The 26,962-nt window shown below is 44.0% G+C and overlaps 1 protein-coding gene across 3 annotated transcripts; it reads left to right on the forward strand.

Moving 5' to 3' along the window:
- Positions 1 to 203: 203 nt before the first annotated feature.
- GNL2 (G protein nucleolar 2) lies at positions 204 to 26,960 on the forward strand. 3 transcript variants are annotated; one of them, XM_036256452.1, is made up of 16 exons: positions 204 to 383; positions 2,320 to 2,404; positions 3,765 to 3,859; positions 5,432 to 5,571; positions 8,801 to 8,985; positions 11,296 to 11,362; positions 12,240 to 12,398; positions 13,195 to 13,308; positions 18,214 to 18,342; positions 19,344 to 19,448; positions 20,229 to 20,387; positions 20,596 to 20,709; positions 24,478 to 24,935; positions 25,516 to 25,595; positions 26,165 to 26,250; positions 26,775 to 26,960. In XM_036256452.1, the coding sequence occupies exons 1-16, from the start codon at positions 320 to 322 to the stop codon at positions 26,925 to 26,927; spliced, it is 2,193 nt and encodes a 730-aa protein (XP_036112345.1). In that variant the 5' UTR covers positions 204 to 319; the 3' UTR covers positions 26,928 to 26,960. The 3 variants fall into 3 exon arrangements, with proteins under 3 accessions (XP_036112345.1, XP_036112347.1, XP_036112346.1); XM_036256454.1 differs by lacking the exons at positions 204 to 383; positions 2,320 to 2,404; positions 5,432 to 5,571 and having other exon boundaries at positions 3,763 to 3,859; positions 26,775 to 26,927; XM_036256453.1 differs by lacking the exons at positions 204 to 383; positions 2,320 to 2,404; positions 3,765 to 3,859; positions 5,432 to 5,571 and adding an exon at positions 6,906 to 7,033 and having other exon boundaries at positions 26,775 to 26,927.
- Positions 26,961 to 26,962: the final 2 nt, after the last annotated feature.

A 26,962-nucleotide genomic window follows, 5' to 3' on the forward strand; every position in this document is an offset into this window, starting at 1 on the left:
TGGTCTGGTTATCTAGGCGGTTGCTATGGAGGGGCGGCTTGGCGGTTGCTAGGAAGAGGGGCGAGGCCTCCGCGCAGGGCCGGGTCCCTGCGGCGGGGATGGGGGTGGAGCCTTGAATGCGACGGCGCGCTCAGCGCGTTCACAGGAAGTCGCGCGCGGGAGGGCGGGGAGGAAGGGACGCGAGCGGAAGTGACGTAGAGCCAGCACACGTGGTCTAGCGCAGTTCACGCGGGGCGCTTCGGCCGAGTTTGGGAAGTTACGAGCTCGTTTACCTGCAGTAGGCCGAATCTAGACCTCCGGTCCCCGTCCGGCCGGCAAGATGGTGAAGCCCAAGTATAAAGGACGGAGCACCATCAACCCGTCTAAGTCCAGCACAAACCCCGGTACTGGCGGCGGGGCTCGTGGAGGGTGGAGCTTAGAGGAAACTTGGGGGGAGGGCTCCGTGGAGACTGGTGGTGGGGGGAGACACACTCGGGTGGCGTTACTTGGCGTGACTTCGAGCTGTGTGGCTATTGGGGAGTGAGAAGGTGGTTTCTTTTTTCGGAACTGAAGAGGGCTGACGTCCTTCACGCCTGTCAGGGCTGTGTGTCAAGCACCAGGTCTAACGTCGGGGAAAGAACACACAGGCCCGGCAGCCGTGGGGCGACTCTAGTTGTGAGATGCAGAGCCTGGGAAGGTCTGAGCTGGAAGGGAGCGTTAAACTTGACCTCTTCTTGTGTTCCTGTGCGAATCAGGTGTTGAAGCCCCTCCCCCAGTGTATTTCAGTCTTGTTATGATTGCACCTTTCCAGCTCAAGGAGTTTCGAGAAGTAAATTAGATAAAGTCAGATTAAAAGTGGTGAAGGCCAACCCAGCTGGCCTTTTATTCTTGACCACACTTGCCTGCCACCTAAGCTTTGGCCATTTGAATAAGAAGGGGATTGTAGATTTGGCTCTTGGAGTCATCCCATGTAGTAAAGCTCAGAGAAAACCCTACAGATAAAATAAATAAGGATGTTTTTGAAGATGTGTAGGAGTTTTGTGGAGGTTCCACTTACAGGATGGACAAGATAAACTTTGAGGGGGCCCCTTCCATTCAGGTTTAATGAATAAAACTTTACTTTTATATACGATTAAAGTTTTTGATGACTTTTTGTGTTGAATGTTTTCTCTGGATTGCTAATAAATTACTCGGTTTGGGTAGACTGGAATCTTAGAATGTGAGACCCTAAAAGGCCCATAAGAGATTATGATGTTACAGGTGAAGACACTGAGCCAAAATAGGGAAAGTGGCTTGTCACAACTGGTCAAGTTAGTGAGCAGTAGGGCCGCCAGCCTGTGATTTTAGCTTGCTTTTTACTGCATTGCTTCAAGAGTAGACAGTTGATTTGAGGGGATCCCAAAATGAGAAACTAGGCTAGTATTGCCATGCATATTTGTCCTTCTCTTTCTCTTTGAGATGTAAGGCAAGAATTACTAGCTGTTGCTCAAACTAAAATCAAATATTAGAGTGTTAGGAAACTGGTACATTAGGAACATGACCGTATCAAAATTATAGTCTCCATGATGGCTTGCATATAGCAGACACTTGATTTTTGCTCAACTGAGATGCAGAGGTAGGTGTCTTAGAAGTTAAGAGCACAAATGGTGATTAAATGCTTGTGTTCAAATTGTGGCTTTGCCATTTAGTAGCTGTGTGACCCTGAGCAAGGTGTCTGACCACTTGTGCATCCGTTTCTTAGCCTGCAGAATGGGGATACGATGTTCATCTTTATAGGATTATTGTGTGGATTACACGAGACAATGCCTGTGATGTGAATAGCACAGTGCCATAATTAATGCTCAAAATCATTAGCTATTATTATTATTAAGTACAGTCCTTTTGTGGATCAAAGATTAGGTCAGCTTTGCCCTGGCTGGTTTGCCTCAGCGGTTAGAGCCTTGGCCTACGGACCAGAGAGACCTGGGTTCAGTTCCCGCTAAGGGCACGTACCTTGGTTGCGGTTTGTCCCTGGCCCCGGTTGGAGTCATGTGGGTGGCAGCCAGTCGATGTGTCTCTCTCACATCAGTGTTTCTCTCACTCTTCCTCCCTCTCTATCTGAAGATAAATGCAAAAATGTCCCTGGGTGAGGATACAAAAAAAAAAGACTAGGTCAGCTTTGTCATACCGTGTAGCTTCTAGTAATAGCTTGGTTGGAACAACATATGGAGAAAGGAGAGATTTTGCAGTGAGGTGTCCACCGGCCTACTCTGAGTGAACGAATTGGTGTGTTCTAAGCAATATTCATACTTAGACTTGTTGGTTATCATACAGTGGGCTGTCTACTTCTGTGTTTCTTAGATCGAGTACAGGGAGCAGGAGGCCAAAACATGAGGGACCGGGCCACAATCCGGCGCCTGAATATGTACAGGCAGAAGGAGCGCAGGTGAGCATCGGCGCTGTCGTCCTTTCCCCTTTCCTCCGTGCCCTTGACTCGTAGCCGAGACCCATTAAACCTTTGATATTCCCACTCCCACTTTCCCCAGATAGGAGTAGTGAACTTTCATATATTATTTTATATGGGCGTTGTTATGATAAATTGTGAGTTTTTGGTTCAGATGAGGGTAGTGAAGGTGAAATTTTGATTGTGTCACAATACTCTGCAACAATTAGAGGTCTCGTTCCTCACGGCCTCGGCCTCCACGGGTGGCATATTAAATCTCAGATATCGCCCTGGCCGGTTTGGCTCAGCGGTTAGAGCGTCGGCCTGCGGTCCGGAGAGACCCGGGTTCGGTTCCCGCTAAGGGCACGTACCTCGGTTGCAGTTTGTCCCCGGCCCTGGTTGGGTCGTGTGGGTGGCAACCACTCGATGTGTCCCTTTCACGTCGATGTTTCTCTCTCTCTCTCTCCCTCTCCCTCTCCCTCTATCTGAACAAAATATCGAAAAATATCCTCGGGTGAGGATAAAAAAAATAAAAAATAAAAAAAAAATAAATCTCAGATATCTGTCAGATGGAAATCTTGTTTTCTTTCACAAAGCATATAGGACAGTATCATAAAAGCAGCCAGAAAACTTTTTTTTTAAGGCCAAACTTTCTATTACAACATTGTGGCACTTGAAAACTCATCACGACTCTCGGGGTGGGGGGGTGGGAATGGGGAGGAGGGTGTCAATGGGGGAAAAAGGAGAAACATCTGTAACAAAAATTAATTAATAAAAAAAAAAAGAAAACTCATCACAACTCTGAGTTCTGCTGAGGCAGCCTCTATCCCAGGGACTTGCTGAGTGTGGCACTTTCCTAGCTGGTCTTAATTTGTTTGGTGATTAGATTCTTCATCCGTTCTAAAAGATGTGTCTAAAGCACAAATGTCCATGAACTTAATCTGCCTTAGTCACCTAGTCTGTAGTTTGTTTTAGAATTTTGAGTTCCAACATAAATCACCCTCTACATAAAATTCATTTAAAGCAGCCTTCAAATAATTACCCAAAAAAGTCAAATATGTGATTTTTTTTTTTTAAGCAAGAAACAGTAAACAGATTTTTAAACATTGGCATTATTTGTTATTCATCTAGCAGAAATCATTACGTGCTCTGTTGCAAGAGGATAAATGGCTTTTGGGCAATCTGTTTCAAATGTAGAAGTACTTTTTGTTTACTGAAATCTGTATTTCATGATCATTTAAAACAAAAAAACAAAAAAAAAGAAAGAAAAGGTCCTTTTGATGGAAAGGGTGTTCTGTAAACCAAGCTTTGCTGTTGCCTTTCTTCTGTCCTCAACCAAAATCCGTTAATTTCCTCAATTTAGGAACAATCGTGGTAAAGTGATTAAGCCTCTGCAGTATCAATCAACAGTGGCTTCTGGCACAGTGGCGAGAGTGGAGCCAAATATTAAATGGTTTGGTGAGTATTGTCCTCTGTTACTTTTGCTCTATCAACTCTGTGCTGTGTGGAAAAGGAGGGTGTTCAGGTGGCTAAAAGGCAGGAGTTTGGGATGAGCACAACTGTCAAGGATTATTTGAGAAAGGGAATAAGGTAAGTACTCATGGTGGGCAAAGTGCAGAGAAAAGTAGAGGTGGTGGATTTCATAAATTATTTTGAAAAGAGTGCATCATTGTTAATTGTAAGTGATACTCTTAAATTAGTAAGACCACTTTTAAAGACCAGCATTCATAGACCTTAGAACTCTCATCTCTTTGTTTCTGGTAATCTGGAGAGGTTACTGTTGGAGAGGTGCCTTGCTGGGTATGTTTGGGCTTTTGCGTGAAGGGTGAATACATTAGCCTGACGTTCCTCTGAACCACTTTGTCCTAATGGGGTTGTGTCTCATTGGTGGTCCTTCCCAGAAGTGAATAGAGTATCTGCAGAGTCACTTTCCTTTGGAAAGTCCACCTTCCTTTCAGTCTGGGCTTTCAGGCTCTCCCTTAGCCCCTGATAGGTATGTGGGCCTGTCAGATGATGGGACCCCTTGATTTCTCTGGTATTTGACCTCTCTACTTGAGGGCCGATGGCAGCTACCTTTGAACAGCTCTTCTGTCTTTTGATGGGATACCCCCTTGGAAACTGCAGCACAGAAAAGCATCGGAAAAAACTCCATAGAGAGGCCTTTAATGTGGTGGCTAGGTATTGTGACCCCAGATTCAGACCACCTGGGTTTGAGTCCTCTAGATTCTGCCATTTTTGTGACTTGGCATGTTATTAAGTCTGTTTATCAATTTCCTCATCTCTAAAATGAAGATAAAAATAGTACCCATTTAAGAGGACTGTTGTGGTAACTAAATGAGTAAACCTATGTAAAGAGCTGAGAACAGAGCCTAGCAAATAGTTAAGTACAACGGAAGCATTGACCACGGTCACATCCCCATCATAGTCTTCAACATCTTGAGTTTTGGGTTTGTGCTGCAACATGCTGCTTAATTGAATGCACTCTTCAGGAGCTCTCACTTACAAAGTGTTCTCCAGGTGGTGGTATATAGCTTTATTTTGTCCCCTTACAGGGATTTATTGGTTCACTTAATAGTCCCTTCGAACCCTTGTAACCCTAAAAACAGCAACTGACTTAGGTTCTGTGCTTCGGGATTCTCTGTGTGTACCAACTGATCAGCTGTGATCGGATCCAAATTTCTTTGCCAGATCTAACAGGAAGTAGGACATTTGTCAAATCTGGGTTCCATTCTGTGGTGTTGTTTATTTTTCAGTTTCATCCAGTCAGGAAATTGGGCTTGGAAAACTATTAAAACCCTTTATGTGTCTGGGTTGGTGGATTAGTTCATAGTGTAATGAATGCAGGAGAGTTTTTTTGTTTTTTGGTAGTTTTCCCTCTTTTAAGTTTTAAAAATGACTGCATGCATGGATGGATGTATTTGGGTGAGCAAGGGTAATTTGAAATTTTGCCTTTCACTATGTCATTGGGAAGATGGACACAGAAGTAAAAAGGAGTTGTTTACTAAATGGCAACATTATTTTATAAAACAGGAAACACACGTGTGATTAAGCAGTCGTCATTACAAAAATTTCAAGAGGAAATGGATATAATTATGAAGGATCCATACAAAGTTGTCATGAAACAAAGCAAGCTACCCATGTCTCTTCTCCACGATCGAGTCCAGCCTCATGTAAGATGGAGGGATCCCTGGTGGTGGAGTTTCTTTGGCAAATGCCATGTAGATCCTCTCTCCATAACTGTCTTGTTTTCCAGAGAATAGTGACTTAAACGCAGAACTGGTGAGCTTTCTGAGGCTTCTCTCTTCACCTTTGTTAGGTCTCACCTTTAGTATGAATCACATTCTGTCCAGGGAGGTTCGGTAATGCTGATCAAATACTGGCTTTGGAGCAAGATCTGAATTTTAATTTTTACTTTACCCCTTTCTGTGGCCTTAGTTACGTGTCTCTGAGCTTTCACTTCCCCAGCTATAAAAAGTCAAGGTAAGCCCTGGCCGGTTTGGCTCAGCGGTTAGAGCGTCAGCCTGCGGTCCAGAGACCCAGGTTCAGGTCCCGCTAAGGGCATGTACCTCGGTTGCAGTTTGTCCCTGGCCCTGGTTGGGTCCTGTGGGTGGCAACCACTCGATGTGTCCCTTTCACGTTGATGTTTCTCTCCTTCCCTCCTTCCCTCCCTCCCTCCCTCCCTCCCTCCCTCCCTCCCTCCCTCCCTCCCTCCCTCCCTCCCTCCAACTCTATCTGAACAAAAATATGGAAAAATGTCCTCGGGTGAGGATAAAAAAAAAAAAGTCAAGGTAACCCACCTCCTCAGGTGACTGGATGCAGATGAAACGTCAGTAACTCTTGGGACATAGCACATACCTGCCACCTAATCAGAGCTAAATAGATCATAGCTATTACTAATGCTATTCTTAAATTTTTAGGGTAAACAAGCTTGTTTAAGCGCCATTTCCTTCAGACTTTGGGGAAACGTAGACTGAGGATTGGGTTGGTAGGAGGGAGAGCTTTGGTGGTGTGGAATTGTAGCGCCCGTGAGATCCTTGGAGATCCTTTGGAGCTGAAGGAAAGGATGCTGGTCAGATTGGTTGTTAATCATTGAAGTTCAAAGTACAGTAAGAACTGAATCTGGCTTGAGCAGAATGAGTTTCACACAGAACCAAAAAAATGGCCTAATGTTTTCCTGCACGTTTTTACTTGCATTGAATAATAATTCCCAGAAATGGAACCAGTGCATAGCTTCAGTTCCAGTATAAGGAGGGGAAGAAAACATTGACATGCATACATGGATTAACAGTTCAAAGAAAAGTGTTTACTTGCAGAACAAAATAAAAACCAAGGCCTGGTTATTGCCTCAGGTTTTATCAATTATGCTTTGTTTTATGACAGACTAGAAGAATGGCACCTATTAGTGGAATGACTGTTTTCTTTCAGGAAACACATGAGTGTAATTCATGAACCACAGACAAGTTGCTCATTTCCCTTGTTCTCTTTGTCTGTTCCCCCTAAAGCCATCTTTCAACAAACTATTGAATCCTGTTTATGAGAAGAGCAGAGAGGTTCTATTACGGATTTGTTGCCCATTCCAGTTGCTCATGCTTCCAAAACCCAGCGCTTAGCTCTCCGATGTGCAGAACGAAGGTGCTGAGCTGCGTCAGTCAGCTTGCGTTGCGATGTGGATGGGGGCTCAGAGCAGTTGATGAGGTTTCTGCTTTGGCCACGGGAAACCTTACCTGTTTTATTTTAGAGTGGTATCTACTATTTCATATAAAATCTAATTTGGAGATTGCTGCAGAGCAGAGTCAACTCAGATACAGTTTTACCTTTGCACATTCAGTTAAATGTGCATTATAATTATATTTCTGTAGCATTATATTAAAAATATCAACTTATTTTCTATGCTTCATTGTGTACTGCATATTACTGTGTTTTACTTACAAATGTATAGATTTATTCACACAGTCATGTGCACTTTATAGGTTATTTCAGAGATTTTCAAGGATAATTTTGATCATAATTTCCTTACTGACATTAGAACCTAGTTCCCATGTAAACTCATCTGGGCTTGAGGATATTCCCTTTTTGGAAGGTAGCAAGTAAAACTAAACTACAAGCCCTGGCTAGTTTGACTCAGTGGTTAGAGTGTCAGCCCGTGGTCCGTAGGGTCACGGGTTTAATTCTGGTCAAGGGCACGTGCCTGGATTCACGGGTTTAATTCTGGTCAAGGGCACATGCCTGGATTGCAGGTTTCCCTGCTCCAGTCAAGGTTGGTCAGGAGGCAGCCATCGATGTCTCCCTCCCTCCCTCCCTTCCTTCCCTGTCTTCCTCTTTCCCTCCTCCTTTCCTCTCTACCTTTCTTCCATTCTCTCTTTTAAAAAAAAAAATCAATGGAAAAATATTCTCAGATGAGGATTGACAAAACAAAAAATCTAAACTAAGAGATGGGTTAGAGGATTTGAGAAAATGGTAACAGCTTAAGGGTCTTTAGAAGTTGGAGGGGGGATGTGTTAAAGTTCAGAAGCCACCGTGTTGTTTCATCATCCGTGTTTAGTGTCTGTGCTTACAGAGGAGCTTGTGCGGAGGGCAGAGGGTGGGTTTTTGTTTGTGTGTGTGGTTTTTTTTTTTATATCCTCTGCCAGCTGTTAACATTCTGTCACGTGATAGTTCTAACTCAAACTTTGACTTTTATCTGGCTTCAGAAATTCCTATGCCCGTGACTCCTTTACAGTCACATTAAATTCTAGTTAGTTTCAGGTTCCTTTTATCACATCTCAACTATTATTTTGGACTCTTGCTAGATGTTTTTCATCTGAAGACTTTCCATGTGCATTTAATAAAAACGTTACCTAAATTAGGGAAAATGTTATCTGAAACTAAAATGCATCTTACAAAACAAGCAATTCCTTTTAGCCATGAAAGAAATGAACTTCCAAGAAAAAGTTGGCATTTACAGTTGGTTTAAAAAAGAAACACAAATTTGAGTATGATCATCCTTGACAAAATCTGTGAATTTGGCGAATTTTATGCACTTGTTTAAAAGCTCCAAAAGAAAAGATAAGTTAATTTTCAGCATTGTAGACTTAATTACATTTGACTAAAGTTTATGATAAATGAAATAAAGCAGAGTTTTTGGCAAGTCTTGCACAACTATTCATATTTGCTTTGACTATTTGTATTACTTTTGTATTTCTCCAAGGAGGCTTACAGAACTTCAGAATAGAGAAACAAGTGCTTTTGCTATTTAAATAAGCATTTCTGATTTGAAATCGAACTGCCTCCATGTAGACTTTGGTATGGGTTGAGCTTTGGAAGAATAAAAGCAGAAAGCCTTTCCTATGTAGGTTTTTAATTTTTTGCTTTTTATAAGTGCTTTCCTTAATTTTACCAGTAATTCTCCTTTCTCTTTAGAATGCAAAGGTCCACATTCTCGATACTGAAAGCTTTGAAACTACATTTGGCCCCAAGTCACAGAGGAAGCGACCCAATTTATTTGCGAGTGACATGCAGTCTCTTGTAGAAAATGCAGAAATGTCCACTGACAACTATGACCAGGACAAGGATCGGGATTTGGTAACTGAAGACACAGGTGTGAGGTACAGTTTTGAAGTTCATGGAGGTCTAATCATTTGCTCTTCTGCAATAAAACATTTCCTCTACACTTGTTTGCCTGCACGAAGCTCGACGATTCAACTTCTAGATGGAGAGTTATCCTCTTCCCTTAGACTAGACAATGTGGTGAAATTGGGGCCACACTGAATAATTTATGGTAACTTGTTTACTTAGGTCTCTTCAGTACCAGAGTAAAAATAAGTAACATTTTCTTTGTTGTAAGACCAGTATATTCTGTCATGAGCAGATTAGGAAATACAGTTAAAGTTGAAATGCAACAAAATATATGCATAATTCCAACCTATGTTGAGCATTGTGAAGATCAGGGCTTCCTTCACCCGAAGTCTGGGCCACTGGGGGACTCACAGATGGCCTTTGATGCTTCCGTGACCCTTTGAAGATTTGTGTACATGTTTAAGGTTGTGGGATTTTGTTGTTTTTATTTTTGTTGTGTATTGTTTTGGGGAGGTGGGAGGAGACAAAGGGTCCATAGCCCAAAAAGGTTAAGAATCAGTCACCAGTATATATGTATTCTTCTAGATCTTTCTTACACTCAGTTTTTATCCACGAATATAATACCCTAAGACTGTATTTTAACTCGCCTTTTATTTTAATACGTTTTTTAAATTGTTAAGAGTATGTTTTCATGTCAGTCCTTAACAGCAATATAATATTTAATGTCAGAGGAGTGTTTTGTTGTGGCCATTCCCACTGTTGGCCATTTACACTGTTTATAGTTACAGTGAAACATCTGTGTGACCAAACCTTTCTCGTCCTTAATTATAACCCAGAGTAAACTCTTGTGGGGTGGACTGTATTGACGAGAGCTGCTGTCTTGCTCTCCAGAAGGGGGCACCAGTTTAGTTTTCCCTGGCAGTGCCGGTAGTCCTCATTGTTTCTCTCGTGTCTCTCTGTAAACATTTTTTTATTGATTGATTTTTTTTAGAGAGAGAAACATCGATATATTGTCTCACTTATTCATTCACTGATTGGTTCTTATATGTGCCCTCCCCGGGGATAGAACCAGCAACTTTAGTATATCAGGGAGATGCTCTAACCAACTGAGCTATCCAGCCAGGGCTTTTTTTTTTTTAATCCTCACCCGAGGATATTTATTTATTTTCAGATAGAGTGAGAGGGAGGGAGAGAGAGGGAAACATTGATATGAGAGGGACGCATCAACTGGTTGGCTCCCACATGACCCCGACCAAGGCCGGGGACCGACTGCAACCGAGGTCTGTGCCCTTGACCAGAATCGAACCTGTGACACATTGGTCCACAGGCGATGCTCTAACCGCTGAGCCAAACCAGCTAGGGCTCTCCCTGTCTCCCGAGTGCCTTAGTGAAGAAGTGTTGTCCCGTGACTGCAGCAGTTCCAGCTCAGTACTGCTGTCTGGGAGCTTTGGGCCTCCCAGACATGGTGTCAAGCCATTTGAGGCCCAGCAAGTTCATATATTCTTAGAATTATTTGGACTTTCTGGTTGGCTTTGTGTACTTCTGCTGATCTGAATTTTCTTCTTCTTCCAACAGATACAGGAGGTAGTGAGGGGAACAAAACTATTTTTGTTTCAAAGTCATTGTGTCTTTGAGGCTAGTAAATAAGCAGATTCTCAGTGTAATCAGAACAAATTCACTTTACATGGGAGCATAGACGGTTCGTGTGCTGCCAATTCCTTTTCATAATTCTCTTATATATTGTCTAATTACACATTTTCAAAAAAATTTTATTATGGTAAAATAAACAACAAAATGTACCACTTTAACCATTGTTAGCATACAGTGCAGTGGCATTTAAGTACATTCACATGGTTATGAAACCATCACCATTATCCACCTCCAGAATTTTTCACATTATCTCAAATTGAAATTCTGTACTCATTAAACACTTAACTCTCCGTTCTCCCTCTCCCCGGCCCCTGGCAGCCACCGTTCATTCTGCTTTCTGTCTCATGAGTTTGACTTACAAGTAATACTTCATGTCAGTGCAGTCATACAATAGATGTCCTTTGTGTCTGGCTTATTTCATTAGTATAATGTCTTCAAGGTCATCCATGTTGTAGCACTAATCAGTACTTTATTTTTTTTATTACTGAATAGTGTGTACACTGTTTTTAATCCATTCATCTGTTGGTGGACATTTGGATACAGTCACTTTTAGAATTGTTTGTTTTTTTGGTCCATCTGCAGCTAGTTGTGATGCCCTTTTCCTTCGGTATAGGGTTGACTTTCCCCTAAAACATCCTTTTAATCTTCACAATGCTTCCGTTGCTCACTTTGGGTGCTTTCTTCTTTAGAAATGAAGCCCAGGAGGAAATATACAAAAAGGGACAGTCCAAAAGAATATGGGGTGAGCTCTACAAGGTAAGACTAAACTCTCTCATTGGTGGACCCTTTGGCTTTCACGTGTTCTGGGGGACACGGATTTTGATGTGTTGAAGCTGTCAGATAAAGTACAAGCTCTGCTGCCCATTCCACCTCTTTCTCCCAGAGAGACCAGGATGGATGTGGCCGTGAACGCACTACCATCGGTCTAGATAATGGCATTTTTATTACTTATATAATACTAACAGCTTCCTTATATATACATTTGTATATTCTGTCAATATTTCTTTGGATTACCTGCTAAAATGATAATCCTGTTTGGTTTTACCATACATGGTTAGAGCTGCATGAGAATTTTTAAGGTTCTTTAGTCAGGCCTTCTAGAAAGGTTGAATACCTTACCCAGCTCACCCAGCTGTGTAGTGGAAATCTTTTTGCGTCCTGACTCCTGGTCCAGTACTTTGGAGCTGCCTGAGTTTTATCCACACACTAGTAATATTTTCAGTAACAAAGACATTCAAGCATAGTTACATAATTAAACAGTAACATAATAGGAAACTAGTACTGTGAAAGCAAACTAAATTTTTTAATTTTTTGTAAAATGCACAAAACCTGTAACAGTAGAAACTTTTAGAAGTCTTAATGATTCTGTTCAATAATGCATAGTAGTCATGAAGTAACATGGATTTTATTAAGCTAGTTTTCCTGCTTGAAATTTGACAAGTTTCAAATACCACAGGATGAAAAAACTTTTGAATTCTCATCACTGGGCATTGAGATTATCTATATCCACCCCTCTAAGACTACTGTGAAGTTAATGCTGCTGTTTTCTTTTCCCCGCATTCCCTTAAATGTCAGCCCTTGTTCATTTTACCCTGTACAATAGCAAGTCATTTTTGCCTCTTTGAATTTGCAGGTGATAGATTCATCAGATGTTGTAGTTCAAGTTCTTGATGCTAGAGATCCAATGGGTACCCGTTCCCCTCACATAGAGACTTACTTGAAAAAGGAAAAGCCCTGGAAACATCTCATTTTTGTTCTTAACAAGTGTGACCTTGTTCCAACCTGGGCAACAGTAAGTACAGCTGCTAACACAAAACAGACTTCCGAGGCCACTCAACACGGGCAAGCTTTGCGTGTCCATAAATTAATTAGTTTCACTCTGGCTGGTTTGGCTCAGCGGTTAGAGCATCGGCCTGAGGACCAAAGGGTCTTGGGTTTGATTCCCAGTCAAGAGCATGTACCTGGTTTGCAGGTTCGATCCCCAACCCCGGGACCGTTTGGGAGTTAACCAGTTGATATGTCTATCTCGCATCCATGTTTTTCTATCTCTCCACCCCTTTCTTCCACTCTATCTAAAAATCAATGGAAAAATATCCTTGGGTAAGGATTAACAAAAAAAATAAAAGTAATTAGTTTTATGCTTTTTAGGACTTGGGACATTAGTTAAAGCATTGGGACTCTTGAGATTGTAGTCATTGAACTATTCTCATTGAAAACATAACTAAAACAGGTTCCATTGATTGGGCAGCGTTACTTTTTATCGTCTGATGGTTGGTAATGGGGCAGCTTCAGTGTATCCCTTCAGAAGGAGGTGGCTGCCATGGCCACGGCCTGTTTCACATCATGTTACATTAATTGCATGTAGTAGCAGTGAAGGCATTTTTGGAATATTGCTTTGTGCTTAGAAGACAAAAGACAAAGCATTAACTGTCATATTTGAAAAAAACATTTCAAAGAGTTATAGCTAACATTTTCCATAGACAGCTATGTCGTTTTGAAGCACAATCCTGTAATTCAAGCTCTGAGTCTTCCTGTATTGTAAATAAACATATTACAATTTACCAGCATCTTTTCTTTTCCCTTTTTAGAAACGATGGGTTGCTGTCCTCTCCCAGGATTATCCGACACTTGCTTTCCATGCAAGTCTTACTAACCCCTTCGGCAAAGGAGCATTTATTCAGCTTCTACGGCAGTTTGGAAAGGTACGCAGACCTGATCTGTTTCTTAGGTTGTGAAGCTATGGGTTTGTGTTAATAATTTCTCTCGCCAGTGTGTCAGGAAGTTAGAAACCTCACTTCCCACATCTTGGTAATGAGAAACGTGTGTTCTAGAGATGTAAGAACCAATAGAGCTTCAGGATTATAATGGATTCTGAAATATTTTCTAGGTCAACCTTGACTCCCACCCTGACCAACATTGCTTCCCTTTCTGCCACATCCCTGCACCTTATAGCCCAACCTCTACTTGAGGATGGGCCCCTAGCACCCACACACTGTGTTCTCTGCCCTGGGCTTTCGAGGCCTGAGCAGTTTCTGTCCCCTCCTCCTGGAAGGCGCCCTGCCAAACTCTGGCTTCTGGTCCCGGTCAGATGTCAGTTCCTCAGGGAAGCCCTGAAACCAGGTCACCCTGGCAGGTGTTCTCAAAGCTAGCTTCATGTTCTGTACCTGCAACTTCGTGTGTTTAATTACTTCTACCTGGCTTCTAACAAAAGACACATGCTCTCTGTCCCACCCTTCCCAACTTCCCAGAGGCAAACTCTTCCACCTCTTAGTTATTCTGTTATTTTCTTCCATATTTTTTTTATTTTTATTTTTTATCCTCACCCGAGGACATTTTTTTTCCATTTTTTGTTCAGATAGAGTGGGAGGGAGAGAGAGAGAGAGAGAGAGAAACATTGACGTGAAAGGGACACATCGAGTGGCTGCCACCCACACGACCCAACCAGGGCCGGGGACAAACTGCAACCGAGGTACGTGCCCTTAGCAGAACCGAACCTGGGTCTCTCTGGACCGCAGGCTGACGCTCTAACCACTGAGCCAAACCGGCCAGGGCTTCTTCCATATTTTTTATATGTGCTTATGAGTCTATTTCTTTTTTTTTTATCCTCACCCGATGACATTTTTCCATTTTTTCATTTTTTGTTCAGATAGAGCGGGGGGGAGAGAGAGAAAGAGAGAGAGAGAGAAACATCGATGTGAAGGGACACATCAGTGGCTGCCCCCCACACGACCATCCAGGGCTGGGGACAAACTGCAACCGAGGTACGTGCCCTTAGTGGGAACCGAACCCGGGTCTCTACCGCAGGCCGACACTCCAATCGCTGAGCCAAACCGGCCAGGGCATGAGTCTGTTTCTTGACAAACACACCCCTCACCCCTCCAGTTTTAGATATTTAAGTTCCTATAATTGAAAATGAGGATTGGGTTTCTCACAGCCACCTTCCCTCCACACATACTTCCCTCGTTCTGTCCTTCCTGTATCATTGTATGTTTGGCTAAATTCAGTGTTGACATAATCATGACTAAAATATCCGTTGTAGCCGATCCACACAGTGCTGTGATTCCTTTCTAACAAAACCTGCTTCCCTGGTGTTAGTTTGTTCCATTTTATTTGTCACCAATGGCCCTCCAAAGCCCTTGGTGGAATGAGTGGGACCTTTCAGAATGAGCGGGTACCGGCTGGTCCTGGGCCAGCTGCAAGGTCCTTCCTGGCTGGCCTCTCACACCGTCCTGAGGATCACCATGGCTGTTCCCTGTGTCGGATCCCTTGTGTATTGATCCTTTTCTTTCTTGATTTACTCCTTCCTTTTGATGGGATATATTTCCAAAAGTTTCCTGAGGAGTGTTTTTAAAGAACATTTTTTGAGACCTCGTGTTCTTGAAATATTTTTACCCTCACAGCATTCCTGCTCAGAATGTTGAAGGCACTGCTGCACTGTCTTCTTATGTTTTGGTTGAGAAGTCAGGGTTTGTTCTGGCTCCTGTTCCTTTGTGGCTGGGATCTCTTTTTAAATTCCCGTTGTAGCCTGGCTGGTATGGCTCAGTGGATTGAGCAGCAGCAGCCCATGAACTGAGAGGTCCTGGTTTGATCCCCGGTCAGGGCACATGCCTGGGTTTCAGGCTCGATCTCCAGTAGGGGGCGTACAGGAGGCAGCCGATGGCATGTTTCTCTCTCACATCGATGTTGTATTTTTAAAAATAAAATTTCTGTTCTATAATTTCACAACGATGTACTTTAAAATTGATCTTTTGTTATTCAGTGAGCTAGACATTGGATGGGACTTAGAGTCTGATAGTGTCCTGTGTTATTTCTTTTTCTAATCCTCACACGAAAATATTTATTTCTTTATTTTCAGGGGTTGGGGGGTGGGGAACACATCGATTGGTTGCCTCCCGCATGACCCTGACCAGGGCCAGGGATTGAACCACAACCGAGGTACGTTCCTTGACCAGAATCAAACCCTCGGCTCTTCAGTCTGTGTGCCAATGTTCTATCCCCTGAGCCAAACTGCCCAGGGCCTATGTTATTTCTTAGAAACCCCAGCCCCCATCATTTCTGTTCTTGTTAAAAGTTTGGTTTTATCTCCTGGTTTAATTCTTGAATTTTTTTAATCTTTTCCTTATTTCAGTACATTTATGACATTTTGCTCTATTTTCTTGATCATCTAGCTTTTTTACCACAAAATTTTATTTTGCCTCTCACTTTTCATTCTTAATTCCTGAGTCCTCTTGTTTAACTCTGAATTGGCCTGGCCTCTTCTACAGCCTCTTCTTTTGTTGTTGTTGTTGTTGTTGTTAATTTTCAACTGAGGATATTTTTCCATTGATTTTTAGATAGAGTGGAAGGGAGGGAGAAAGAAACATTGATATGAGAGACACAATGAGTGGTTGCTTCCTGCATGACTCCAACTGGGGCTCGAGATCAAACCTGCAACCCAGGTACGTACATGCCCTTGACAGAGAATCAAACTTTCAACCCTTCGGTCCACAGGTCGGTGCTTTAACCACTGAGCAAAACCATCCAGGGCAACAGCCTCTTCTTTTCTACTGATGAAATGTCATCTGTCTCTCTCAGAATGATAGTGGTGTTTTGAAATTTTCCTCTCTTTCTACATTGACTGTTTCCTCCCAGTTTCTTTGTGTGTTTTTCTGTCTTTTCTACCGTACTCATACTTCAAAGGTCTGGTTATTTTTGGCTCTCTATTCCTATTTAAGAGTAGGCCACTAAAAGAAAAGGCTGATAAGAGTTCTGTGTGTGTGGTGGAGGAGTTGTTGAATAATAGACTTCACTGTATGGGGATTGGATAGAATGCCAGTGTTTTGTTGAAGGATACCGTGGATGTCAGTGTCTGGGTGTATACTGTTGGGCCTGTGAGTTTCCTGAAAGAAGTCGTCCGATCTCCAGCTCAGGAGTGTGTGAGCCTGGCCAGGGTTCTGCGAACTCAGTGAGAGTAAGGGCCTGAGGGTAGACTTCAGTTACTCACTTAGGAACATTTGCTTTCAGCCACTGTTAACTCTGAATCTAGGGTCCCTTTCAGGTCTGAAAATTAAAGATCTTTTCACAATGCAGGGTTTCAAAAAAAATCATTTTTTTTTAAGGCTTAGAGCTGGAGAAGTTGTGTGCCCCGTGATGAGAGAGAGGGGACAGAGAGGTGACTGCTTCTACAAACTTGTCAGTGGTCTCCTTGATTTCTGCTCAACCTTGAGAGCCACCTATGTTGTTAATTTCCCAGGTCTTTTTTGATTCCCTGACACTATTGTTGCTGGATTTTTAGTTTTTCTTCCTTTGTAGCCACTTAGTTTTCATATTTTGTAGTGGGCCAAGTCAGATACTGCTTTTTAGCAGCTAGTATTTTGTTAACATCACGTTAGTTTTTATTGTCTCATCTGCAGCTCATTCTTTGGTTCTGTGGGTTTATATGTGTGAATTCCCACTGCTGTCATTCTAGTGAAGTGTGGGGAAGGAGTCAGGTAGACATGGATATTCACTCTGCCATCTTTAATTGGAAGTCCCCATCCATTTGTAGACCCTCTTCTTGAGCTCTGCCTCCTTCATGTCTTTTTGGCAATAAAAATGCAAAATGTGCCCTGGCCGGTTTGGCTCAGCGGTTAGAGCCTCGGCCTGCGGTCCTGAGAGACCCGGGTTCGGTTCCCGCTAAGGGCACGTACCTCGGTTGCAGTTTGTCCCCGGCCCTGGTTGGTTGTGTGGGTGGCAACCACTCGATGTGTTCCTTTCACATCGATGTTTCTCTCTCTCTCTGTTCCTCTCTCTCCCTCCCACTCTACCTGAACAAAAAGTGGAAAAATGTCCTCGGGTGAGGATGATTAAAAAAAAAAAAAAAAAAAAAGTAAAATGTTCTGGGATGCGGCATTGCCAATTGGTGCATCTGCTAAGGTTCTGTTCCCTGAAGATGGTTTATCGATGGTTGGTGTTCTTCTAAATTGATGACTAACTGTTTCTTCCTTTGTTTCTTGACCTACATACTTTAACCTTAAAACATTCAAGAATAATTTCACATGGATGACTGAGGAAATGACTCACCTCTGATTTATTAATAAGCATATGTATCCAGCCTGCACAGACTACGTAGGTCAGGGGCAGGGAACTTTTTTTCTGCTAAGGACCACTTGGTTATTTCTAACATCATTCTTGGGCCATACAAAATTATCAACTTAAAAATTAGCTTGCTACCCAGCTGGTACGGCTCAGTGGTTGAGCGTCAACCCATGCACCAAGAGGTCGCTGGTTCGATTCCTGGTCAGGGCACATGCCCAAGTTGTAGGCCAAATCCCCAGTGGGAGGCATGCAGGAGGTGGCCAATCGATGTTCTCTCTCATCGATGTTTTTATCTCTCTCTCCCTCTCCCTTCCTCTCTCTCTAAAATCAATTTTTAAAAAAATTAGCCTGCTATATTTGGTGAGGCGTGTGATGGTAGCTGGTATTGATTTCGCGGGCCAGACATTCTCCACCCCTGACGTATGCTTTAAATTAAGTTCTAGTAACAGTTTTGCACTGTATCCTTTATATGAGCAAAGTAATACAACCTGTTTGCCCAAAGGGAGTTTCGTGATTGCATGTACAGGGTGTGTATTCTTTTTTTTCAACAGTTGCACACTGACAAGAAACAGATCAGCGTTGGGTTCATTGGCTATCCAAATGTTGGCAAGAGCTCTGTGATAAACACATTACGCTCCAAGAAAGTGTGCAGTGTGGCCCCCATTGCAGGTGAAACAAAGGTACATCTGGTTTGAGGGGGTCTTGTTTACTTCCAAGTATTTTATTTCCATGGAGGGTGATTATTTAGTAATGGAGATTTCTGTCTGCTTCTCTTGAATGAAGACTACCATTGAAGGGTTAGTCTCAACATAGTAGTTTGAAATGTACCAAGTGAGTGGTTTCTGCCCATTTTGATAAGACTGAAAGTACTTTGTGTGCCACTGGGTGGCTTTGGCATCGTTTGGTAAGTGCTGTTCATATTTAAGTCAATATTTTAAATGGTAACTGCAACCTTTTACCTTGAAACACAAAGTTAACTCAAGAATATTTGATGGATTAAGAAAGAAAGCTCATGGAATATAATGAACATAACAGTCGGAGGAACAGGGTAGACCCAGAGGACGTGGAAGTAGGACACAGACTGACAATCCTCAGAAGAGGGGCCGAGGGGGGAGGGAAGAGATAAACCACAGAACTTATATGCATGTATGTATAACCGATGGACATGGACCACAAAGCTGGGGATGAGGTGGGAGGGATGGGGAGGAGGGCGTCAATGGGGGAAAAAGGAGAAACATCTGTAACAAAAATAAATTAATAAAAAAATATATAGGAAAGAAAAAGCAAGCTCAACAATAGGGTAGATGCTGGTAGTTGGGGGTCGTACGCTGGAACACAGAATATTTGGAGGGCAGCATGGTTCTGCTGAAAGGAAGAGAGGCCAAGCAGCATTAAGCTTCCAAGAGTGCTTTTAAAATCAGGGCAAGGTTTCCTGGATGTTATTGCACAGTACTGGACGGGGATCCTGCCTCTGCGGCAACCCGAGACTCCTAGCTGTTGGAAACCACGGTACACTCTGAAGGGCCTGGTGCCGGCACTAGTAGGAGAGGCTTCGTAGCTTAGTTACTCCACAGGTGGCTTCTCAGTGCCTACCCCCTTCCCCTTTCATGAGCATTAGGGGTTTGTGAAATTAGACTGCTAGTGTTTGACCAGGGAAGTCTCTGCCTTTTTTCTGTCTCAGGTCTGGCAGTATATTACCTTGATGCGTCGGATATTCCTTATCGACTGTCCAGGTGTGGTTTACCCCTCTGAGGACTCGGAGACAGACATTGTGCTGAAAGGAATTGTGAGTACTCTGGTCCTCCCAGGCTCTTGATTGGCCTTTCAGGGAAACATTCTGTGGGGAACACTGGAGACCTTTGCTTTTCACTCCTTCAGAAGACGGTTTGGGATCAAGCTGTCTGATCAAAGTTTAGGAACATGATGCTGAACAGGGTGCCCTTTCCATTCCCTTTAAGCCTGTTCAAGGAGTTAGTGGGACCATGGGCATATCTGGTTAATGTCATCCCACAAAGAGTTTGTAGTTTACACATAGGATCCAAAGGAAAGCAGGGCCTGTTTATGTTTAGCGATAATTCATCTTCGTGGGTTTATGGGTTGAGTCATTTTGGAACTCAGTCATTTCCTCACTTGTTTCTGAATACAACTGAAAACTTTAACTGGTTCCACTTAACCTTAACCAGTGCTGCGGGCTATACATCCTGTGCACGTTCCTCCCCTCCTCTCTCAAGCTGTTTCGTGCTCCTGGTGTGCTGGGATTGGCAGGCTTTTAACCATTTCTGCAAATGAGTAGCACGAAGCATTCCAAGTTTAAACTGTTTGTGGAAGCCACTCAGTTAGTTTGTGGTGAACTGGGATTAGAGCCAAGCCCTGGGCTCCGTGGCTCTGGCCACCTTTCTGTGGTGCTCCTTCCAGCCGACCACATCCAGCACCTCGGAGACGAGCTCCTGCCAGGCCCCACTCGCTGTGGTTTTGAAATTTATTTTCAGATATTGTTACAAGCAACACTCGGAACTTCCCTGCTTCCATAAGATTTGTAAGCAAGAGCTTTCCTATTAACATCTAGGTTCAAGTTGAAAAAATTAAGACTCCTGAGGACCACATTGGTGCTGTACTTGAACGAGCAAAACCAGAGTATATCAGCAAGACATACAAGATTGAGTCTTGGGAGAATGCCGAGGACTTTCTTGAGAAGCTAGCTTTCCGGACTGGAAAGCTATTAAAGGTGAGCCAGGCTTTGCTAGATTTTAGATGGGGACATCCTGCAGGCTTGTGTGTGTGTGGTCTGGGCCTTTTGTCTGAGCTGTGTGAGCAGCGTGACACTGGGTGACAAGTAGATGGTGACGAACAACTGGGAGCGTGGGCGTGGCTCCAAACCAGGGGGTGATTCTGCTCTTTGAATTTAATTGGGAGTTTTTTCTGTGACATTTCAGGGCGGCGAGCCCGACTTGCAGACTGTGGGCAAGATGGTTCTCAATGACTGGCAGAGGGGCCGCATTCCTTTCTTTGTCAAGCCACCCAACGCAGAGCCCCCTTCCGCCCCCGAGGTAAGGACAGGGTGGGCTCTCTCTTGGAAAGCAGTTACTGACCTAGGTGTGGTGTCTCGGTTGCCTTTCTTTACGGGTTAGGTATTTTAGCCTGGTGTCTCCCAGTCCAGAGTGCCATCACCATGACCTTGTTGGGGGGTGGCATCTGGAGACCAGAAAGTAGCTATATGGTAGAAGACTAATTTTTTTTTTTTTTTAATCCTCACCCGAGGACATTTTTTCCATTTTTTGTTCAGGTAGAGTGGGAGGTAGAGAGGGAGAGAGAGAAAGAGAGAAACATCGATGTGAAAGGGACACATCTAGTGGCTGCCACCCGCACGACCAACCAGGGCCGGGGACAAACTGCAACCGAGGTACGTGCCCTTTGCGGGAACCGAACCCGGGTCTCTCCGGACTGCAGGCCGATGCTCTAACCGCTGAGCCAAACCGGCCAGGGCAAGACTAATTTTAAATACCAGTCTTTATGGCCTTGAAAAACAAGGGCTCATTAAATATAAGTGTTTTTCTGGTACCTGTGTCTTTTTGACGCTTGAGGAACAGAGGCATTTCTAAGATTCATTTCTTTTAACAGACATTTACTGGAGCCAGCCATGGGCAGGCACAGGGGACGAAGGAGTAAATAACACAGCCCTTGTCGTAAGGACGCTCTACTAGGTGGGAGAGGAGGGTGGTACAGTTGATACTCTGAAAGAAGTCTGAGATTTGGGGCCTCTGTACCGGATTGAGATGCTTCCCTGCTGTTCCACTTCCCTCACCCCGGCAGTGGACTTCTGTTGGCTCCAGCTTTAGCACTTTATTTTTCTATTCTAGGATATTTTTTTTTATCCTCACCCAAGGATATGTTTTTTATTGATTTTAGAGAGAGAGGAAGGGAGGGAGAGAAGAGAAAAATGTGAATGTTAGAGAAACCTGAATTCGTTGCCTCCCTCGCACCTCACAGCAAGGGATCAGACCCACAACCTTTTGGTTTACGGGGTGATGCTCCAGCCAACTGATCCACCCCTCCAGAGCTGTTTCCAGGATCTTTCCCAGAGCTCAGCCAGCCCTCTTGAAGAGATGACTTTCTTTTTTAAAAAAATATTTTTATTTATTTTAGAGAAGAAGGGAGAGGGAGAGAAAGATAGAAACAGCAATGAGAGAGAACATCGATTAGCCGCCTCCTGCAACACCCCCCATTGGGAATCGAGCCCACAGTCCGGACATGTGCCCTGACTGGGAATCGAACCGGCAACCCCATGGTCCATGGGTTGATGCCACACCGGCTGGGCTGGAAGAGATGACTTTAAGTTTTGCTTTCATAGCTTTTATTGAGCTTTATTCCTGGAGTTTCAGATGTCAACTAGAAATATCCTGTAGCAAAAATGTATTGCCTGTCTCCTGTGTGCCCAGCATTCTTCTGGGTACTGGAGGTACTGCAGAGATAAGCAGGCAAGTCTCCGCCCTCCTGCGCAGGTAAACGCATATGCATATGTATGTGTATATAGTATATGCCAGTGGAGGAGTGTGTGGTTTTTTCTGATACCAAATATATTTTGTTTTTCCATACCGATTCTGCAATTCCTTGACACGTAACTCCCAGAGACCCCACAAGTTAAGGTCTCAGTCCCACAAGGCTGCCCCCACTTCAGATGCCAGCTACAGATGGGGTTCCCAGGCTACCCCCACTTCTGTCCACCTGACTACAAATTTAAGGTGTATAATTTGCTAAAACAAAACAATGGAATTCTGAGAAGTGCTTTACTTATGATGACCGATTTATTGTAAAGGTTACAACTTGGGAAGAGACACATGGGACAAGGTATGAGGTAGGGGGTGGCATGGGGCACCATACCCTCCTGACACATGTGTTCATCAACCCAGAAGCTACTGGGGTTTTATGGAGGTTCCACTACATAGGTGTGGTTGATGAACTCATTGGCTGTTGGTGATTGAGCTCAGTCTCCAGCCCTCGAATCAGATGCTTGGGCTTGCCTGGCCAGTGTGTGGCTCCGTTGGTTGAGCATCATCCCATGCACTGAAAGGTTGCTAATTCGATTCCTGGTCAGGGCACATGCCCGGGTTACAGGTTTGATCCCCGGTCCGATTGCACTTGGGAGGCAACCTGTCAGTGTTTCTCTCTCTAAAATCAATTTTTTAAAAATTTACAAATGCTTGGGCCTTCTGGTGACCAGTCTTCATGCTGGAGAGGTCCCACCTTGAGGCATCTCATTAGCAGAAACTCTGGTGTGGTGGAAAGGGGCTTTTGTGAGTAACAAAAGACACCAATGTCCTAGCCATTTTGGCTCAGCGGTTAGAGCATCGACCTGTGGACCAGAGAGTCCCGGGTTCGGTTCCCGCTAGGGGCACGTACCTTGGTTGCAGTTTGTGTCCGGCCCCGGGTGGGGTCATGTGGGTGGCAGCCACTCGATGTCTCTCACATCGATGTTTTTCTCTCTCTCTCTCTCTCCCTCCTACTCTATCTGAAGATAAATGCAAAAATGTCCTCGGGTGAGGATTTAAAAACAGACACCCTTGTCTACTTAGAAAAGTTCAAGGATTTTAGGAGCTCTTGTGCCAGGTCCTAGCTAGGGTCAGAGATCAAGTGGGTATTTTTATTGTACTGCGGGGAGATGGAAAACAGATGAACACTTGGAGTGTTGGTTGCTATGAGGAAAACTGAACCTGGGGAAGGGTGTGTGGGAGACGGGTGCTGGTGTACATACAGCCTCAGGAAGTGGCATTTTAGCACAGACCTTAATGATACGAGGCAGGAGCCACACGAATGTCTTGGGAGGAGAACATTCTAGGCAAAGGGAGCAGAGCACCCAAAGCACCTGAGGCGGGAGAATGCCCAGTGAGTTCATAGTTCTGACGGGAAGTCATGGGGCTGGAAGGAGTTGGCAAGGGTGGGCGATGTGGCGGGAAGCCACAGGCGGTGTAAGTTAGGGAGCTGCCGGGTCTGAGCAAGTTTGGCACCGCTCTCCTGTGAGCCTGTGTGGAGACAGTGGGGTCCTCTTGAATTCTTCCTCCATGTCTTGTTACTGAGTTTAGGTAATGAGTTCCCATACTCTGATTTTCGTCTTTTCTTTTTCCTTTTTTTTTCGTGGTGGCAGAAACCCCCTTGAGAATCCAAAAGCTAAAGAAGTCACTTCACTACAAAAATGTACACAAATATGCATACACATTTGTATATAATTTCCTGAATTTTATGGATTCATGATTTATTTAGTACTTTTTTTGGGAAAATCACTTAAGCTCTGAGTTTCAGCTGCAGAATGAAATGGGACACGTGAAGCACGTACTTCGCTGCGTGGTCGGCTGAAACAGGCCGGTCGTGTCCGTGTTCCTGCTCCTTCGGAGCTCGCCGTGGACCTCCTCCTAGATGTCTCCCTGGTGCCTCCCCCTCGCACTCCACACCTGCCGAACCAACGCTGCTTTCGTTCTTACGTCGTCGTGTGTGCAAATTTTGAATGTGCTTATCTCCACAACCCCCATTCCTTGTAATCCTCAGGGAATCTTACCTAACAGTAAATAGGTGATTGGTAATAATGATGAAATACTCTTACAAGTGGGTTCTTCCTTTGGAACTGCAGATAGAGGCCTTGATCCGATGCACATTGGCTTACAGTACATGAGGGATATGCTCAAAAATGGGTGTTCTCAGTACTCCCCTTAGTCCTGAGAAGAGGACTACCTCATTTGAGAGCATGGTATAAATTCAGAAATCCAGTTTTTATTTTCTGATTCTATTTCTCTCCCCCACCTCCACCCTTTTTTTTGCCTGAATAGCTTGCAGCCTCGTCATCTTTGGAGGCTGCCACAGAAACAACCCAGAACAACCCAGAGGAGAAAATCACAGAAACTGTAGGTGAGGAGCCAGAATCTGTCATTGAGAAGGAAAAGGGAGAGAACAGTCCCTGCGATGCCAGCTCAGAGATGCAACAGATCCTTGCCCGGGTTCGGCAGAACTTCGGCAAAATCAACGTCGTGCCTGCGTTTTCTGGGGACGACCTGGTTCCTTTAGAGATGTCAGATATCGACGAAGAGCTTGTGAGCTCTTCTGCAGAGGAGGAGGAGGAGGAGGGACAGGAGCAACAAGGAGGCGACGATGAAGAGTATTACCCAGAGTCCCAGGAAGAACACGTGGAAAACGACACCAAGGCAGTGATTAAAGCCCTGGATGAAAAGATAGCTAAATATCAGAAGTTTTTAAACAAAGCCAAAGCGAAAAAGTTTTCAGCGGTCAGGTATTGTTTTCATCTCTTCACGAATTGCATTTTACTGCTTTCTTTCCAAGAAACTTGCTATGAGGAACTGAAGTGATGTAGTTACGGGATTGGGGTGGATTAGGGGGTATTGCCCACATTTTTTTTAAAAAATATTTTTTCTTCATTGATTTTAGAAAGGAAAGGAAAGGCAGAGAAAGAGAAACATTGATGAGAGAGAACATCGATTGACTACCTCCTGCGTGCCCCCCACTGGGGATATGGGCCCACAACGTGGGCATGTGCCCTGACTGGGAATCAAACCTGCGACCTGCGTGCATGGGTCGATGCTCAACCACTGAGCCACACTGACTGGGTTTGCCCCCATTTTTAAAAAGTGATGTTATATTTTTAAAGTTCAGCCCCCTAACATATGAGAAGCTGGTTGTCTTTTAGAAATGCCCGGGAGCTGCAGAACTGCTGGCGTTGCCGTCTGCCAGTGGCGGTGCGTGTGAAGACGAGTGGGTTGTCCTGAATCCGCGAGGCCGTCACAAGTCAGCATGTGACTTGAGCAGTGGAGGGGAATGTCTGACAGTTTCATTAGTTTGCTTTTCTGTTTCAGAATATCCAAGGGACTAAGTGAAAAGGTTTTTGCAAAATCTGAAGAACAGAAAACAACAGCTGAAGATGTGGAAGATACAGGTAGAGTTTATGTATCAAATCATTTATATGTGATTGCATCTTTAGGAAATCTAAGTTAAATTTCCAAATTATCTTTTGTACCATCATTATCCCCATAGTTATTTACATCTGGCAGGTTACCTTGGCTACACAATCTACAATACAAATTGGATTATCTGCTTTTTAGTCTTCGTGTTTCTTAGAATTAAATTGGTAATTCAGGAAAGTTACTCTTCAAAAGGGTACATTATTAACCTTATGATTTAAGGGTGGGTCTGCAGTCAGGTTTTTTTTCCCCTCCGTGGGCAGGGTGGTTCATGCATTTATTTTTCACTCCCTTGGACTAACAGCTTCTCAGTCTAGAGTGTGTTTTCATGACAGTTCGTGCCCTGACATGGCCCGTGCGTCCCTGCTGGCCTGGCGCCCTTCCAGTCTTATCCTGCTCTACTCTGCGCTGGGCTCACTGCACTCCACTCACTCTGGCCTCTTCCTTCTTCCAACACATCAAGCTCATTTCCACCTTAGGATTCACAGACACTTGTTGAATAGAAAATTCCTGTTTCTTTTGTGTGTGTGTTCAATGTTTCTAGCACCTGCCAAAAAGGGAAAGAAGAGGAAGGCACAGAGGGAAGAGGAGCATTCAGACAAAACTCGCAAGACACTTACGTCTAAGGAAGTACGTGTTTTTGTTTTAAGTATCTTCCAGGTCTAGAAAGTAGAGAGGAGAATCGCAGTTCTTAAGCTGCACTTTTTCTGAAACTAGTGGTCTAGAGTTGAGTTTAAGGAACCCCAGTCCTAAGTGACCTAGTTGAGGGCAGGTAAATAGGATCAAGAGTTGGACCAATGATTGAAGGTCTTGAGTTCATGTCTTATGGTTAGAGTTTCTGATTGCTGTCCTCAGATGTAGCCTGTCATCTGGAAGCATCTGTTGGTTTTATGTGGCCCCAGGGAAATGACACATGGTGAGTGGAGCTGTTATTAGGCAGATCACTGCCCCTGTGAAGTTAGCTGTGTAACTGGACTCTTCAGAGCTGGAGCGGGCCCTCTTGGCAGGTGGAGAGCTTGTTGTGAACCCTCCCTCGCTAGCACTGCCTGCTTCCATGGTTGTGGAGGAAGCATGGGAACGGAGCACAGAGAAACAGGCCTGTTTGGTGGTTTTCTGTGTCTGAATGGTTTGCCTTGTTTTGCCATTTTTTACAGCGGAGGCGGGCAGCACGGAAGCAACAATCCAGAAAAGTTGGTGTCCGCTACTACGAAACACACAACGTGAAAAATAGGAACAGGAACAGAAAGAAGACCGATGACTCAGAGGGACAGAAACACAGACACAAAAAATTCAAGCATAAGCAGTGACAGTTTAAAAGCTGTTTATTAAATTATACAAAACT

Source organism: Molossus molossus, unplaced genomic scaffold (genome assembly GCF_014108415.1).
Source record: "Molossus molossus isolate mMolMol1 unplaced genomic scaffold, mMolMol1.p scaffold_m16_p_12, whole genome shotgun sequence".
Classification (NCBI taxonomy): Eukaryota; Metazoa; Chordata; class Mammalia; order Chiroptera; family Molossidae; genus Molossus; species Molossus molossus.